The sequence below is a fragment of the Dama dama genome, chromosome 21 (genome assembly GCF_033118175.1).
Source record: "Dama dama isolate Ldn47 chromosome 21, ASM3311817v1, whole genome shotgun sequence".
Classification (NCBI taxonomy): domain Eukaryota; kingdom Metazoa; phylum Chordata; class Mammalia; order Artiodactyla; family Cervidae; genus Dama; species Dama dama.
The window spans coordinates 15,557,649-15,573,756 of NC_083701.1; the positions used below are offsets into that span (position 1 = coordinate 15,557,649).

At 39.0% G+C, this 16,108-nt stretch overlaps 1 protein-coding gene across 3 annotated transcripts in view; it reads right to left on the reverse strand.

Moving 5' to 3' along the window:
* NSMCE2 (NSE2 (MMS21) homolog, SMC5-SMC6 complex SUMO ligase) overlaps positions 1-16,108 on the reverse strand; it is a 232,104-nt gene that overhangs the window by 140,825 nt on the left and 75,171 nt on the right. For all 3 annotated transcript variants that reach the window (XM_061123215.1, XM_061123216.1, XM_061123217.1), the window contains one exon: positions 15,384-15,537. In XM_061123215.1, coding sequence (XP_060979198.1) covers positions 15,384-15,537 — 154 coding nt within the window. The remainder of the gene's footprint in view (positions 1-15,383; positions 15,538-16,108) is intronic.

Genomic DNA, 16,108 nt, shown 5'->3' on the forward strand with positions numbered 1-16,108 from the left:
GTTAATATATTTCAGTCAGTATGTCTGTGCTGGCATGTACCATTGCCTAAAGCAGTGGACAGAGAACATTTTATTTTAAAGGATGGTATGCATAGATGTTGAAATATCAGATTATAAATAGGGTATCCCAGTACTGGTTTCCACTTTGCATACTATTTAAACAAAAGAGCCTATTTCAAAGCCACTATAAACTTTACTTCAAATTCCTCTTCTTGTCAAATAATCTCACATGCTAATCTTCACCATTAGATATCCCTCACCAGATTAAAGCTTCTCTAAAGGTCCCAATATTTTGGCCACCTGATGCAAAGAACTGACTCACTGGAAAAGACCCTGATGCTGGGAAAGACTGAAGTCAGGAGGAGAAGGGGACGACAGAGGATAAGATGGTTGGATGGCAACACCAACTTGATGGACATGAGTTTGAGTAGGCTCTGGGAGTTGGTAATGGACAGGGAAGCCTGGCGTGCTGCAGTTCATCGAGTTGCAAAGAGTCAGACATGACTGACCGACTGAACTGAACTAACTGAAAGGTCCCACGTAATAGCTGTGCACTGATCCTACCTTGGGGAGGACTCCATGAAGTCCATGGTATCTGTACCAAGGCAGATGGGTAAACTTTTTCGTAACCAAGTGAAGACAGGGGTGGGTACAAAGAATATTTCATGAAGAGATTACTAAGTGTGAAAGCCTGGAGGTGAAGGAGAATACAATACTTTCTGGGAACTGCAAGTGTCTGGATCAAAGGGCTAAAGACAAAAGTGGTGAGAAAGTGAAAAAAGAAAAGAAAAAAAAGTCTGGTTGCCAGAACAATCATTATTCCAGGAGGGTTGGGAGGGCCTTTCAAAGACACACAGTTGACAACCATGACCAGACCTATACTTTAGAACCATCACTCACTCTAGCAAAAACTGACAAGAGGCAACTCCTGAACAGGGAACACATAGGAGCCAGAGAGTAATGGAGCAGCAGGAGCAGAAAAAAATGGAGAAGGGCTTGGCAGAGGGTTTTAGGAATGGGACTAGACAGTACGTCTTGCTGACTGGCTGAACATTTTTACACATCTCTTGGTAGGAATAATTTTTTGCTTTTGGTAAATGTAAAAATAAAATTGTTATGCTCTGAAGCAGAAGGAAAATATACCTACATAAGCAACTACTATATTTTCTTAACTCTGTAATACTCTCAAATATAAGAAGCATCATCAACTTAATGCTTTGTGTGTGGGTGGAAAAATCAATGCTACTGTATAACAGGAGAGATGGAGGTTACTTAAGCCTGATGGTTGGGGAAGGAATTAAAAACTCTTAAGGGTAACTTGTAAGTTTCCTGCTAAAGCCGTTGAAGTGAAGTCATAGAACAGTGTCCCCCTAGGGAAAGAGGAAGGAAGTACTTTCCACCAGTAAGCAGCCAATGGTCAAACGGGGCAAGGAAGGTTGCCAGAAAGTCTGGGAACACCTCCAGCCAATTGGCAGCCACACTTTGTACTTCGTGCACGGTTCTGCCTGAGTCTGCCAAAGGGACTTGGATGAAAAGGGACATGATGCCTGACCCTATGCTCTCATTCCAAGGACAAGTGTGCGTCAAAGGATCTGCCATGGAATATTGGTCCTGTGGGAGAAAAAAAGGTTCTCTCCCGTTAACCCCTTCCTTATAGGTCTTCACTCATATCCCAAATACACAGGAAGCACTGATCCATGCCAAGGTGCTGTCCTGGGTGCCGCAGACAATGCGCGGTGCCTGCCCTCACTCAGTAGATGTTCCAACCACACGCAAACTTCCTGATAAAGACAAAGCACCCCACAACTAAAGCAACCTGATTCTTCTGCCCCGGAAAACTAATTCACTAAAATATGTAATTTGAAATAAGTCACTGCGGGATTCAAAAAAAAAGAAAGAAAAGCTAAATAGCCAGATTCAGACACAAAGGGGGTCCTCCGCAGTTAAATGCTGATCTGTAAGAGAATCCCTAAGACAGTGAAGGCCCATGCATGGCAGTGATTACCAGCGCCAGCTCCAATGCATCTGCTCATAATGAACACACATCACCAGGGGCAGCATGGCTTGCTCTGTGACTAGGGCTGTTCTCGACACTTCACTCTCTGCCTCCTATCAAGAAAAGGTTGCCAAAACCAATATTGTGAAAAATGATCTGTCACCTTATCAACATTTTTTGTTCACACCCTTGTCAATGACAGAACATTCCTTAACTACTTGACAGTCTATTTTATCCTTCTTTACAATCTCTTAACACTTTTACAAAAGGACTAAACATTTTGTCTCTTTGTACTTAAGGACTTATGCCAACTGCTAATCAAGTATAAAATATTTAACTTCTGAAATAAAAATTATTAAAGTTAATGCCTTTAAGCAAGTTAAAAAAAGATTAGGAAACTAATATTTGAGGGAGTATATTACAGTTTATAAAAACACTTTCACTTTCCATTTAAAAAATATCTGGTTTAATCCCTATACAACTCTGGGGGCTAAGAAGCATTATTATTATATTACATATACTTTACAGAAATGTAAATTTCTATTTATTTGATCAAAAACACAAACTATTATTCAGAACCTCAATGCATATTTTCTGATCCCAAATTCTAGGATCTTTGCATGGGTTGGACAGTCTCTGCCCTTAACAGTGTTATTAATGGAGATGATTAAATACATGGCTTAAAAAAGTTAGCAAGAAAAAAGATTTCATGACTAAAATATTAACAAATACAAGGCAAGTAACTTTGCAGGATAATAGTTACATATAACAAAAATATGGTCATTATTAAGGCTATCAATTTTGCATATGAACAGACTACTTTGTTTTAGAGCTAGTAAGATGTGTACTATATTCCACTTAAAGACTGTAAAGTGAGTAGAGGCTACCTAGGTGCCAAAAACCAGAATGTAAGCTCCAATGTAAACTAGGGATTTGTCTAGTTTATTCATGACTACATTCTCAGCATACTCAATAAACACTGGTTGAATGAATGAATGTGAACTACAACACAGAATACAAAAATGAGGCTCTCAGATATAGAATTATATATAAAGGTAGTTTACATTCAAACCCAGGACACCAAGTACAATTTAATTTATTAGGTAATTGCTGGGTAATTTATATATGCCTATAACTAACCAGATAGATGTTCAAGCTGGTTTTAGAAAAGGCAGAGGAACCAGAGATCAAATTGCCAACATCTGCTGGATCATCGAAAAAGCAAGAGTTCCAGAAACACATCTATTTCTGCTTTATTGACTATGCCAAAGCCTTTGACTGTGTGGATCACAACAAACTGTGGAAAATTCTGAAAGAGATGGGAATACCAGACCACCTGACCTGCCTCTTGAGAAATCTGTATGCAGGTCAGGAAGCAACAGTCAGAACTGGACATGAAACAACAGACTGGTTCCAAATAGGAAAAGGAGTACATCAAGGCTGTATATTGTCACTCTGCTTATTTAACTTATATGCAGAATACATCATGGGAAACGCTGGGCTGGAAGAAGCACAAGCTGGAATCAAGATTGCCGGGAGAAATGTCAATAACCTCAGATATGCAGATGACACCCCCCCTTATGGCAGAGAGTGAAGACGAACTAAAAAGCCTCTTGATGAAAGTGAAAGAGGAGAGTGAAAAAGTTGGCTTAAAGCTCAACATTCAGAAAACTAAGATCATGGCATCTGGTCTCATCACGTCATGGGAAATACATGGGGAAACAGTGGCTGACTTTATTTTTTGGGGCTTCAAAATTACTGCAGATGGTGATTGCAGCCATGAAATTAAAAGACGCTTACTCCTTGGAAGGAAAGTTATGACCAACCTAGATAGCATATTAAAAAGCAGAGACGTTACTTTGACAACAAAGGTCCGTCTAGTCAAGGCTATGGTTTTTCCAGTGGTCATGTATGGATGGGAGAGCTGGACTGTGAAGAAAGCTGAGCGCCGAAGAATTGATGCCTTTGAACTGTGGGGCTGGAGAAGACTCTTGAGAGTCCCTTGGACTGCAAGGAGATCCAACCAGTCCATCGTAAAGGAGATCAGTCCTAGGTGTTCATTGGAAGCACTGATGCTGAAGCTGAAACTCCAATACTTTGGCCACCTCATGCGAAGAGTTGACTCATTGGAAAAGACCCTGATGCTGGGAGGGATTAGTGGCAGGAGGAGAAGGGGATGACAGAGGATGAGATGGCTGGATGGCATCGCCGACTCGATGGACATGAGTTTGAGTAAACTCTGGGAGTTGGTGATGGACAGGGAGGCGTGGCATGCTGCAGTTCATGGGGTTATAAAGAGTCGGACACGACTGAGCAACTGAACTGAACTGAACTGATGCTGTGTATTTTTGGACCTTCCCTCTTAGATGACAAACTACATGAGATCTGGAACTAGAAGTTGGATTTGTGTCCTCTACAATGCCTAGTTAAACAACCTTTGGTAGATAAGTTACTTTCAAGCTTGATTGTACATTAGCACCACCCAGAGAACTTAAAAAAAAAAAATATGCCTAGAGCCCCATGAGACACCAACTAATTAATTCTGAACCTCTGGGGGTTGGAATTGGACTCTAATTTTACTTTAAAGGTTCACAGCTGATACTGATATCAAGTGATAGGTAAGCACCACTACTGCAAACCAATGGTCCTCAAACTCTGGCTTAGAGGCGATCACCTGGAGGGATGTTAAAATTCAGCCCCATTCCCAGAGTTTCTGATTCAGTTGATCTTGAGTGCATCTGAAAAATCTGTATTTTCAGTAAGTTTCCAGGTGATGCTAATGGCTGCTGGTGCGGGAACAAGACTGAGTGAGAAACACTGCCACAAATGGTCTAAAATGATTCTTGGATAAACTAAAGAATAAATGGAGGAGATACATGATTAGAAAAACATGAACATTATATGAAAAATTTAAGTACAAAAAAAGAACTTCATGTTCAGCATCACTGTCATTAGAAAAACACAAACTAAGTCTACAATGAACATTACAGACTTAACTAGAATGGCTAAAATTAAAAACAAAACCAAAATAATATAAGGGCTGGTGAGGGTACACAGCAACTAGTAATGCAATGCTCACAGGAATATAAGATGGAACCATGCTGGAAAACAGTCTATTAGAGTCTTGTAAGTTAAATGCATACTCACCATATAAGCCAGCAGTCACACACCTAGATATTTATCCAAGAGAAATTAAAAGTTACATTCACATAAAAGCCTGTACATGACACTTGGAACAGCTTTATACATAATGGCTCCAAGCTGGAAACCACTGAAATGACCTTGAATTGGGGACTGAACAGAAGAGCATATAACTATGGTACATCTATATGATGGACTACTATAGCAACATGATGCCAACAAACTGGGGATGAAACTCACACACATTCTGCTTTAGTGCAAAAAAGCCACTTACAAGGCTACATCCTATATGATTCCATGTATGCAGCAATCTGGAAAAGCCAAAACTACATCGAGGGAAAAAACAACAACAGTGGTTTCCAGGGGCTGGTAGAAGCCAGATGTCAACTACAAATGGGTACCCATTATGTACATCTAATGATTACAAATTAGATCCTTCCAATCTCAGGAATTAGTATCTCACTCAACAAGACAATTCTTAAGCGTGATGTGCATCTCTCCAGGACACTTACTCCTATTCTGGGGTCAGGCTGCTTTATGGGCACGGATGACATCACACTCTCTCAAAATAAGCCACCAGGAGAGAAACACCCGCAGTCCACAGTTCATTTAAACTTGCTGCTGACTCATTCTTCCCTTGATACCTGAACCTTTCTTTCCTAATAACTTTAATTATAGTCATCTCTCATTCTAAAGCTTCCCCTCTCCTCAGAGATGTATTTGTTATCCTTCTGATCTCCTGATACTGAGACACTGGGTAAATATGTCACCTCCAGGAACCAGTCTGCTAAAAACAGAACCTGCATTTTCCACACTTTCCTCACCGGCACGTGGATGCCACAAAGATTAAAAGGGATGATCGATGTGCATGGGATTACTATTGTTATGCTTGAAGTACATTTCATGGAATTTATTCTAAACTTGTGGTGTAATAAACATCCTATTCCTTCCTCCCTAGCATGGCAACTATTCACACCGGAAAAGGCATTCTCATGCACTATTTACTGAATGTATTGCCAAAACCATGGGATCTAGAAAAGGAGGACTCAGTTTCACTCTGTAACTTACTTTGTGAACTTGACCAAACTATTCGCCTTTTGAGTCTCACTTCTTTATAAAATGGGCTCAGCTACAATGTGATTCTCTAGGGGCTGCTTTGAAAGCAGTATCAGCTCACACAAAGTACTATTGTATAAGGCCTGATACGAACCCTACTCCCTGATCTCTAAACACAACGAAGCAAGAGGGTCTCAGCCAGATGAAGCAGATTCCACCAACATCACAGAGGGCATCAACAGAGATTCACAATCTGGGTTCACTGTTCACTACTTGAGAGTCCCAGGACACATCAATTTTTAAAGAGATGTATGAAATGCTTGAATTCAGAGAAGAGGGGGAAAAAAAAAAACATGGAAAGGTCTTCAAGAGTTGGTGTGGTATACAAGGGAAAGAACATGAACTCTGGTGTCACCTAAACCTGGGTTTGAATTTCAGCATTATGACCTTAGGGAAGTCATCTTACCTCTCTCTGCATATTTTCTAATTTATAATATGGGTATAGGTGTTGTAGAATTGTGAGAAATAAATAATAATGTATATAAAGTATACAAATACCTTTTATAGGCAAGCCCTCAAACAATGCCTGTGCATTAATAATTCAACTAGCACTGATTAAGTACCACATGTAGTAGTCATTGTACAAAGCCTGGTTATTACTTCTATTAATACTATTTTCCTAAAAGACTAGGGGAAACTCTAGAGTGAAGGTGGAGTATACGGGCATCTTTTATTGCTTATTACCACACGCATGTAGAAAAGCCAATTTTTCACTCCCAAAGAGCTCCCTGATAGCTTAATGCCCTGATTAAAACTCCACCACAACAGAATCAATCTGATCTGAATTAGTTTCGCTAGCTCTTGAGAGTCCCTTGGACTGCAAGGAGATCAAACCAGTCAACCCTAAAGGAAATCAGTCCTGAATATTCATTGGAAGGGCTGATGCTGAAGCTGAAGCTCCAATACTTTGGCCACCTGATGCGAAGAACTGACTCCTTAGAAGAGATCCTAATGCTGGAAAGACTGAAGGCAGGAGGAGAAGGGGACGAGAGGATGAGATGGTTGGATGGTTTCACCGACTCGATGGACATGAATTTGAGCAAGTTCCGGGAGCTGGTGATGGACAGGGAAGCCTGATGTCCTAGAATCCATGAGGTTGCAAAGAGTTGGACACAACTGAGCAACTGAACTAAACTGAACCCCAAATCTGCTTTAAAGTGTAAAACTTCCTAGGAAATAACTTTATGAAACAGAAGAGAGAGGATAGTTACATCTCTTTCTAATACTTTCTCTCCCCTTGGCATCTCTTGTCATCTGGTTCCACTGTTTACAAGCTTTGTAACCCTGGGCATATCACTTAATCTCTCGGAAGCTGCTTCATCATTAAGACAGGAATGGTAGCACTTAGCTACCCCTGATGTAAGTAAAGACCTACAGGAAAGAGAAACCATCTGGGTGGGAAACACAAAGAAAGCAGAAGGGAGGAAAGAGCCACAAAAGAATCAGACAGAATGACTCAAAGAGGAAGAAGGAGAGAGGCAAATACACAAAGAATAAAACATTTGCTCAAGGCGTAAATTTCACTCAATGAGCATGAGTCCTCAGGCCAGGGATGTAATCCACTGTGGAAAAGTCAATCTCTGTTGTGAAACTTATGACTTAATAGCATTTCCCAACAATCAGTGGGCATCCAGCAAATGAATGGTGATGGTGTCATCAATATTAAAGAAAAAATGAAGATCAACTAAGGGCCACAGAGATGATAAAACTGTCTATAGAAGAGCGAGCAAGCTTAGACTTTTATAAGTTTGCTTAAATGTTCTAAGCAGTCATATATAAGTGAGCATCAATTCCTGAGTATAATGCTGCTGTGGTGTTAAAAACTATGTATTGCTACACAGACGATATATTTACACCAACATATCACTGTAACAGGTTATAACACAGAATCATGTATGTTGTCTTTTCTGAGTAGTTAAAAAAATAAAGGACTGTCAAAGACAATATAGTTGTTAACCCTCTGCTGCTGATTTTAGATCCCAAAGCCATGTATGCCAATTTTCTTCCTCTTCTTTTTTTCTCTACTGATGGCACAGTATTGAAGGGAAAAGACATTTTACCATCAGACTACCTTAACTAGATTCTGACCCTCTTTTTCTAGTTGAGTAATTCTGTTGAATAAATATTACCTGAGCTCTAATTAGATAAGGAAAAAAGGAACACAGAGATGAATGAGAAAAAGGGTCTTGGGCTTTGGTTAATTGCAGGCCAGCAATACATGTTGTTTGGATAGACAGTTATATTGCACGACAAAGAGATTTATAGGTTGAAGGGGATCAGCATTAAGTCAGGTTGGTCAACACCTGTTGTAGTTTAAATGTATTCAACATATTTCTAAGCACCTGCTTTGCTTCTTCCTCACCTCTCTCCTTCCAGTAGGCGTCAAAACTCACATACACCTTTCCAATCCTCAAAAGAGCTAATCTTCTCTAAAACTCCACTGTTCATCTGCAACCGGTGTAGGGATTCCCCTACTTGGCCCCTCAACATAAAATCTCCACGTGCTTTTCAACAGAATCCACTGGGTTCCTACTCCACATTCCCAAATGGCATGAAATGCATACTCTGGCCTTACTTTGAACTATCTTGAAATAAAAGCATCCCTGTCGCTGAAGAAATCATAATCTACTGTTAATTGGCCAAATTAATACTGATCTCCCCTGTTAAGTGCTTAACAAGGCACTGAAAAATGGTATTATAAGAAGGCAAAATCAAAGCTCACAAACTGACAGTTCTGTTTGCACAGTGTTTCAACAATTTAGTAACTGAAAAACAACCAGCTAAACTTCTGGGTTTTCCCAATAACCTAAAGATCTGGTAACACTGTGTCAACCCTCCCTCATAGCAGCAGGGATTGGCCAGGTTGCCGGCATCTCCTCTGGGCAGGGCATAAGCTCTTGGGTGGGCTTCCCAGAATCCGCCTGCCAATGCAGGAGACACGGGTTCAGTCCGTGGGTCGGGAAGATTCCCTGGAGCAGGAAACGGCAACCTGCTCTAGCATTCTTGTCTGGGAAATTCCATGGACAGAGGGGCCTGGCGGGCTACAGTTTGTGGGGTTGCAAAGAGACACAACTGAGCGACAAGCACAAGGTCTCAAGTATATGGCAGTGATCCTGAGGACTCCTGTGACCATCAAGGACCTGTGCCACACATACCAGGTACCTAGACCTCCAGGAACACAGCAGTAGGCAAAACACAGAAGGCCCTGCTCATGTGGAATGACTGTGGCTTTGAACAGATGATGAAGGATGGGGTAAGCAACCCACAAGGAACAATATAGGTATTCTAGTATTCCTAAGCAACTCCCTATCTAACCGAATCTTTGAGCAAATCCTTTTGTGAAGTGAATGGCTACTCCCTATTTTATCAGTTTTGAGCTCTATAATGAGCATGTTTCAAGTGATGGTACACAGTTATTTTCTAAACCCATATAAGATTATAGTGTGAATTCCTATGTTATGTGTGTGTACACACACACACACAGAAAAATGGTATTAGGAGAAGTGATAATGAGTTTTGTGTCCAGATATATGTATCACTTAAATTGACTTCTGAGTTTCACACATGAATTCAATTATCTCTGCATCTTGTATTCTGCGTATCTCATATATGACCTAAATATACTGTTAAATTTGTGGTGAACATCTTCAGATTAGCAAATTTGCATTAAAAAAAGACATGCTCTTTTAACATTTAAAGGTACCATCAAAATTACATTTCCTATTATTTAATACTAAAGCTCTCAGATTCACAGTAAATTCTATTTTGACAACAAAGTGAAGCTTTTAAATTGTAAAGGATTCTAAGTATGAACTATTGTCAAATGCCCTCAATTTCTGCCTTGCTGACCTATACTAAAACTTTTGATGCCTCCTAATTATATAATTGGTAAGTGAATAAAGGACATCAGAAAAATTACTTGATAACTTGACAAAGTGTTTATACAGAAAGTGAAAGTCGTGTCTGACTCTCTGCAACCCCATGGAATTCTCCAGGCCAGAATACTGGAGGGGGTTGCCATTCCCTTCTCCAGGGGATCTTTCCAACCCAGGGATTGAACCCAGGTCTCCTGCATTACACGTGTATTCTATACCGTCTGAGCACCAGGGAAACCTAAGAATACTGGAGTGGGTAGCTGATCCCTTCTCCAGCGATCTTCCCGACCCAGGAATTGAACTGGGGTCTCTGGCATTGCAGGCAGATTCTTTACCAGCTGAGCTACCAGGGAAGCCCATTTATACAGAGATGTCTGCATATTCTAATTAAGTTCTCCTGACATTAAAATCACAGGAAACCATGAGTTGCAGTAGTGTAAACTGTTTAAGTAAAAGAGACAAGGAAGAGAGAATATTACAATATGAATATATTGTTCAGGTAAGTTAAAATAATTTCATCCAACTAGGCCTGGTTCTGTCTGCCCTAAACCAAGTCATATTGTTTATTTTGCAACTTGGGTTAGTAAGACCATGATTACCATTTAGGGGAACAGAATTCTCTTCTGTGAAAATTATTTGCTGGCTCATTTATCATCACTGCCACCAAATATAAAAATTATCTTCAATCACAATCTTGATTTGTACGACTCTAAGAATTAGCCCTCAGAAAAATGGGTGGTACTGGTACGGAGATCAGGCTACTTATTTTTTGACTCAAATCCAGGTCTTCTGGCTACTAAACTCACATTCTTTCCACTATGCTTTACTAGCTTTTTCTCAATAATAACTTAAATGTAAAGCAAACTTTCAGAGTTTGCAAAGATCTACTATCTCATTTAACCTTCGTAATAATCCTAGGAAGTTGAGGCAGGCATAGTATCTCTAATACTTAGGACACTGGGTACCCACACATAAAACAATTTGTCCAAAGAAGATGGATCGAATGCCAGGCAATATTGCAAGACAAAAATAACTACTAAAAAACCTTACTGTGTACAACTGAAGTATGTGACCTTTAGGGTAAGCCTATCCTCAAATGAGCGTAATTCATCTGCTGCTGTTATATTCTAAAGATGGTAAATACCAGATATCTGCACTGTCTCTCTTCTTTTCCCACAATCCTTCAGCACACTCTTTCTTGCTAGGCCTGAACCCAGCCTCCAAAGCATTTTGAACACATAGTTCCAGGCAACCCCTATCAACCAACACAGATAAAATCTGCATTCCTGTTCTCTCCATTAAGGCCCACTTGTATAATACCTGTTTTTGACATTTTGTCTTTGCTTTTGTTTGGATATTTGCTTTCATGGCTCTACTAGAATTGTATATTTTATCTTTTCCAGGTCCTGGAAATCTGCCTTATTTTGATCTCAGAGCACCAGCTGCAAAGATTCATATACAGCAGGCACACAAGGTGACAAATGCATGGTACTTAGGAAAAAATCTTGGAGAAGGAAATGGCAACCCACTCCAGTACTCTTGCCTAGAGAATCCCGTGGACAGAGGAGCTTGGTGGGCTGCTGCTGTCCATGGGGTCACACACAGTCAGACACGACTGAAGCGACTTAGCATGCAGGCATGCTTTGGAGAAGGAAATGGCAACTCCCTCCAGTATTCTTGCCTGGAGAATCCCAGGGACAGAGGAGCTGGTGGGCTGCCGTCTATGGGGTCGCACAGAGTTGGACACGACTGAAGCGACTTAGCAGCAGCAACAGGAAAAAATCTAAAGTTAACAATAAAAATACCTTCCCTTATTTCTAATTACCATTTAGAAAAAAGTCATAAATGTTCTCAGGAAAGAGATAGTAAAAACAAGTTTTGTGGGTCAGATGGTCTCTGATGCAACCACTAAACTGCCATTATGATGTAAAGCACCTATAGACAATATGCAAATGAATGAATGTGTCTAGATTCTAATAAAAATCTGAATTATTTAATTTTCACATCACATATTATTCTTCTCCTGACTTTTTTCCCCCTCAACAATTAAAAAAAAAAAAAATCTTAGTTTGCAGGTCATAGAGAAACAGGGTGTACGCTGGATTTGGCCAGTGGGACCATACGTACTGAGCCCGGGCCTAAACCTGTGGTTTTCAAAGTGAGAGTTTCAGGTGGTCTGCAAGATCCTTTCGGCAAGTCCAACTATCTATGTGTGAAGCTGGACTTTCTTTGGTTCAACCAAAACACATAAAAAAATTCAATCATCAATCAAAACAATGCACAACAGATTAAATGCATAAGCAAATATGAAGACCCAGCTGCATTCTATTAAGCCAGAAGTTGAAAAGATTTGCAAAAATGTAAAATAATGCCACTCTCTTCCCAATAATTTTTCTTTGTTTGGAAAATACCTAGTTATATGTCATAATGTTCTTTATATTAACATATAATGGACTTATGATTGATTTTTAAGTGGATTAATATTTTTTAAGTTCCTCAGTTTTGATTTCTATTTAGATGCCAACAGCTACAACCCATGAAAAGAAAAAAAGCTGTCTGGGGGCCCAAAATAAAAACTAATTTTTAAAAATATGCTGTTTATATACACACACACACACACATATATAAACTGGCCACACCCCCTGGCACGCAGGATCTTAGTTCCCTAATCAACCAGGGATAAAACCTCAATCCTCAGCACCGGAAGCACAGTCTTAACCACTGGACCACCAGGGAAGCCCCTGGCCCCCAGTAAGTTTGAGAATGTAAGGGGTTCTTGAGACGAGTCACTTTGAGAACCCGCTGTGGAGCTGCAGCAGGATTAACTGCTGTAGGCAGAGCCTTGAGAAATGAGGGCACCTCCTCAGGTCAGGGCACCAGACACACCTCCTGATTTCAGTCTCCTTCTTGATTTCCCCCCGCCTAAGAGCTTCCTTTCTTTCTTTCATTAAATCCTTATTTGGTAAAACGTAATCCCACGCAATTTACATTCTTGTATAATAAAGTTGGTGAAAATGTGGGGTGATTTTCATTGAAAGAACTCTTTTACTATGTGCAGACCATAAAAATGCTTTAGCCTTTGTCAAAATAGGTAACTAGATTCAAATCTCTCTCTCTGGCTTGTCTTTTCCAATCTTTCAAAAAAAAAAAAAACAACCCACAAAATTACTATTGTAATTCCTTGCCTTCAGAACAGCTCTCAAAATAAACAGATTCACCAGCTTCTTTATAAATCATAGTCTCTTTGACTTGGCTCCATAAAACTGGACAAGCCTGGTGCTAACCAGCATCCTCACTAGCGTTACATCTAAAGAAATGAAATCCAGGAAGCATGGCACCAGTTTAATTGATAGCCCTAATAACAATGTGCTAAAAATCACATTTTTGCATGTAAAGTTTATACATCTTACAGAGTATCTTAAAAGAGTATTAATATTTTGCTTGTTCTACCATTTGATATTTTAAAACTTTTAAAAAGATTACCAAAAGGAAAGTTCTCTTAATTCTAGTGTTACCATATGTAAGGAAACCTTATATAAGGAAGTTTTCTTTTTTGGGGGGCGGGGGGGGGGGGAAGTTTTCTTAAATATAAATTTACTCTGTAATAAGATTTAACTGTCCAGACAAATGATGTATACTGCTGGCCTGGGGAAACCTCTCCCTCATTCTTCATTTTAGAGAGAATTAAAGAAATGATACTATAATTCCAATAATTATAATTCTGTTGAATACACACTGTTAATTAGGAGGCACTTCCACATGAGTATATGATTCTAAAGATCTTTATAGTTTTCTCTTATAGAATAATAACTTTGTAAACAATACAAAGTGGGAAGAAATTTCTGGTTTTGAATATTTGTCCTTTAATCTGTATTATAAAATATCTAAAAAAAAATATCAAGAATTATGATCAGATGCTAAATCTGCCATAATTTGTGATTATTGTCTCCAAGAAGAAAAATAAAATACATTTGGTTCTTTTGACCAAAGCAAAAACTTCAATTCACTAGCATCTAGACCAGAAAGGCATTAACAAATTATTACCTATTTGGAGAATTGTTATCCATCTGGGGAAACAGTACAAATTAATTTAAAGAGATTTGGTAGCTGTGCTGTTCAATGAAGAACAACAACAACAAAACACATAGATTTGAAATGTGGGGGAAAATGCTTACTATTTAAATTTACAGTAAAAGCAAAAGTCTCATCATGATTGCAAAACATTCCAAATTGTGAAACTTAAGTTATTTGTAAAATAGACAAAAGTAAAGCTGCTTCCTCAGTTATTTTTTGAGATCTCAGCATCAATTTAAAGAAAATGCTTATATTTAAAAGAAGGCCTATTTAAAAATAGGAATCCTTCTGCTAAATACAAATATGAACATGAAGTAAATTTATCTTATATCATGCATTCCTGTCCCATGTATACACAAATGAAGGCGATATGAAACCAAAGTTTAAGAAAAAAATTACTTGCTTCAATTCTCTAAGGAATAAAAAGAGCCTCAAACCTAAAGAACAACAACTAATGCTAGTGTAAAAACTAAAATTACATAAAATTGGTATGTGGATTATATGGGGAGAAAAGGGAGGGAAAAAAGGACACGTACTTCACTGTATAAAAAACATATATTTCTGCCAATACTGTCTTCAAGATTTTTGGGGTATAACTAATAATTTTTCTACTCTCATTTTCAAATTAAAATTATGTGCATTAAAAACCTGAGTATAATAAAGTTTCCTAGGAAGGCAAAAAAGAAAAAAAAATGAAAATCACAGAATTTATACAACCACCAAGATAGAAGAGCTCAAGAGAATTTTAGTCTCAAATTTGAGAAAACAGTGCTCCTACTACTCTAAAACAGTAAAACTAGAATCAAGATACAGTTATTTTAAAGCTTGGCACAGCAGTTTAAAATTTGAAAAATACCTTTGCTATTTTAATAAAATAGCTTTTAGTTTTATTTTCCCAATTTCTTCCCCAGCAGTGGGACAATAACAGTGTAACTTTCTCTACCTGCTGGGGAATTTTCTTAGCACTTTGTGGAAACCTTTGGCTTTCAGAAATGGACAGGCTGATTTGAACCAAAAGTTAGACAAAATACAGAATTGCAACAACAATGAAAAAGCGATTTAGAAAGAAGATCAAGCCAAGCAGATAAGCAAACTCTATAAAAATCAGTTTTCTTGGACTGTTCATCCAGTCAGTTCCCTAATTTGAAAAAGCCAAACCAAAGCAAAGCATGCTGACTTACATTGCTTCTTTAGTTCTTTCAGCTGTTGTTTAAATTGGACAAATTTTTCGTTATTTTGAAAGTCTGCATCGGAATTCTTATTCTGTAAAGCCAAAAACTTCTTCTCCACTAATAATTTTAGATCAGGTATTTTCTCTGAACGTTCTTCTTTTACCTGAGGAGGACGACAAAATTACTGTAGTTAAATGTTAACAATGACACAGTCTTGTAACAGTATTTTTCTCTCATTTTACTCAAATAAAAATATAGAGATAGAAAACAGAATTTCCTTCAACAGAGAACCAGGGAGACAGGGCCCTGTTTCAGACACAGACTGCTAGTGAAGAGCAGAGAAACTCATTTACCCCATCTACCCTTCGGCTTCTTACACTATCCCTTCATTGCCCTGCTGGCTTGCCGTGTCCAGACAACTACTGTGCAACTGTGTCCTCCACCTTCACCGGAACCCGGGCATGACGGCGCCTTCTTTTCATTTAGGTCTGTGCGGTCCCCTCTCCTTCCTCTCGAGTCTGTCCTGCATTCTCTCCAGCACTCCTCTTCTCTGGTCCTTGGCCCCGGCAGGTGAGACTGGCTCCTCCTTCACAAAATGAGTGGAGAACTTCCACCATCTGCGGTCATCAGGAGTAAGTGCCCCTATTCTGTTCAAGGCTAACCTCTCAATCTTTATTCTTCCCCCTTCCCAATATTTTATTATAAAATTTTCAAACATGCATAAATGTTGAAAG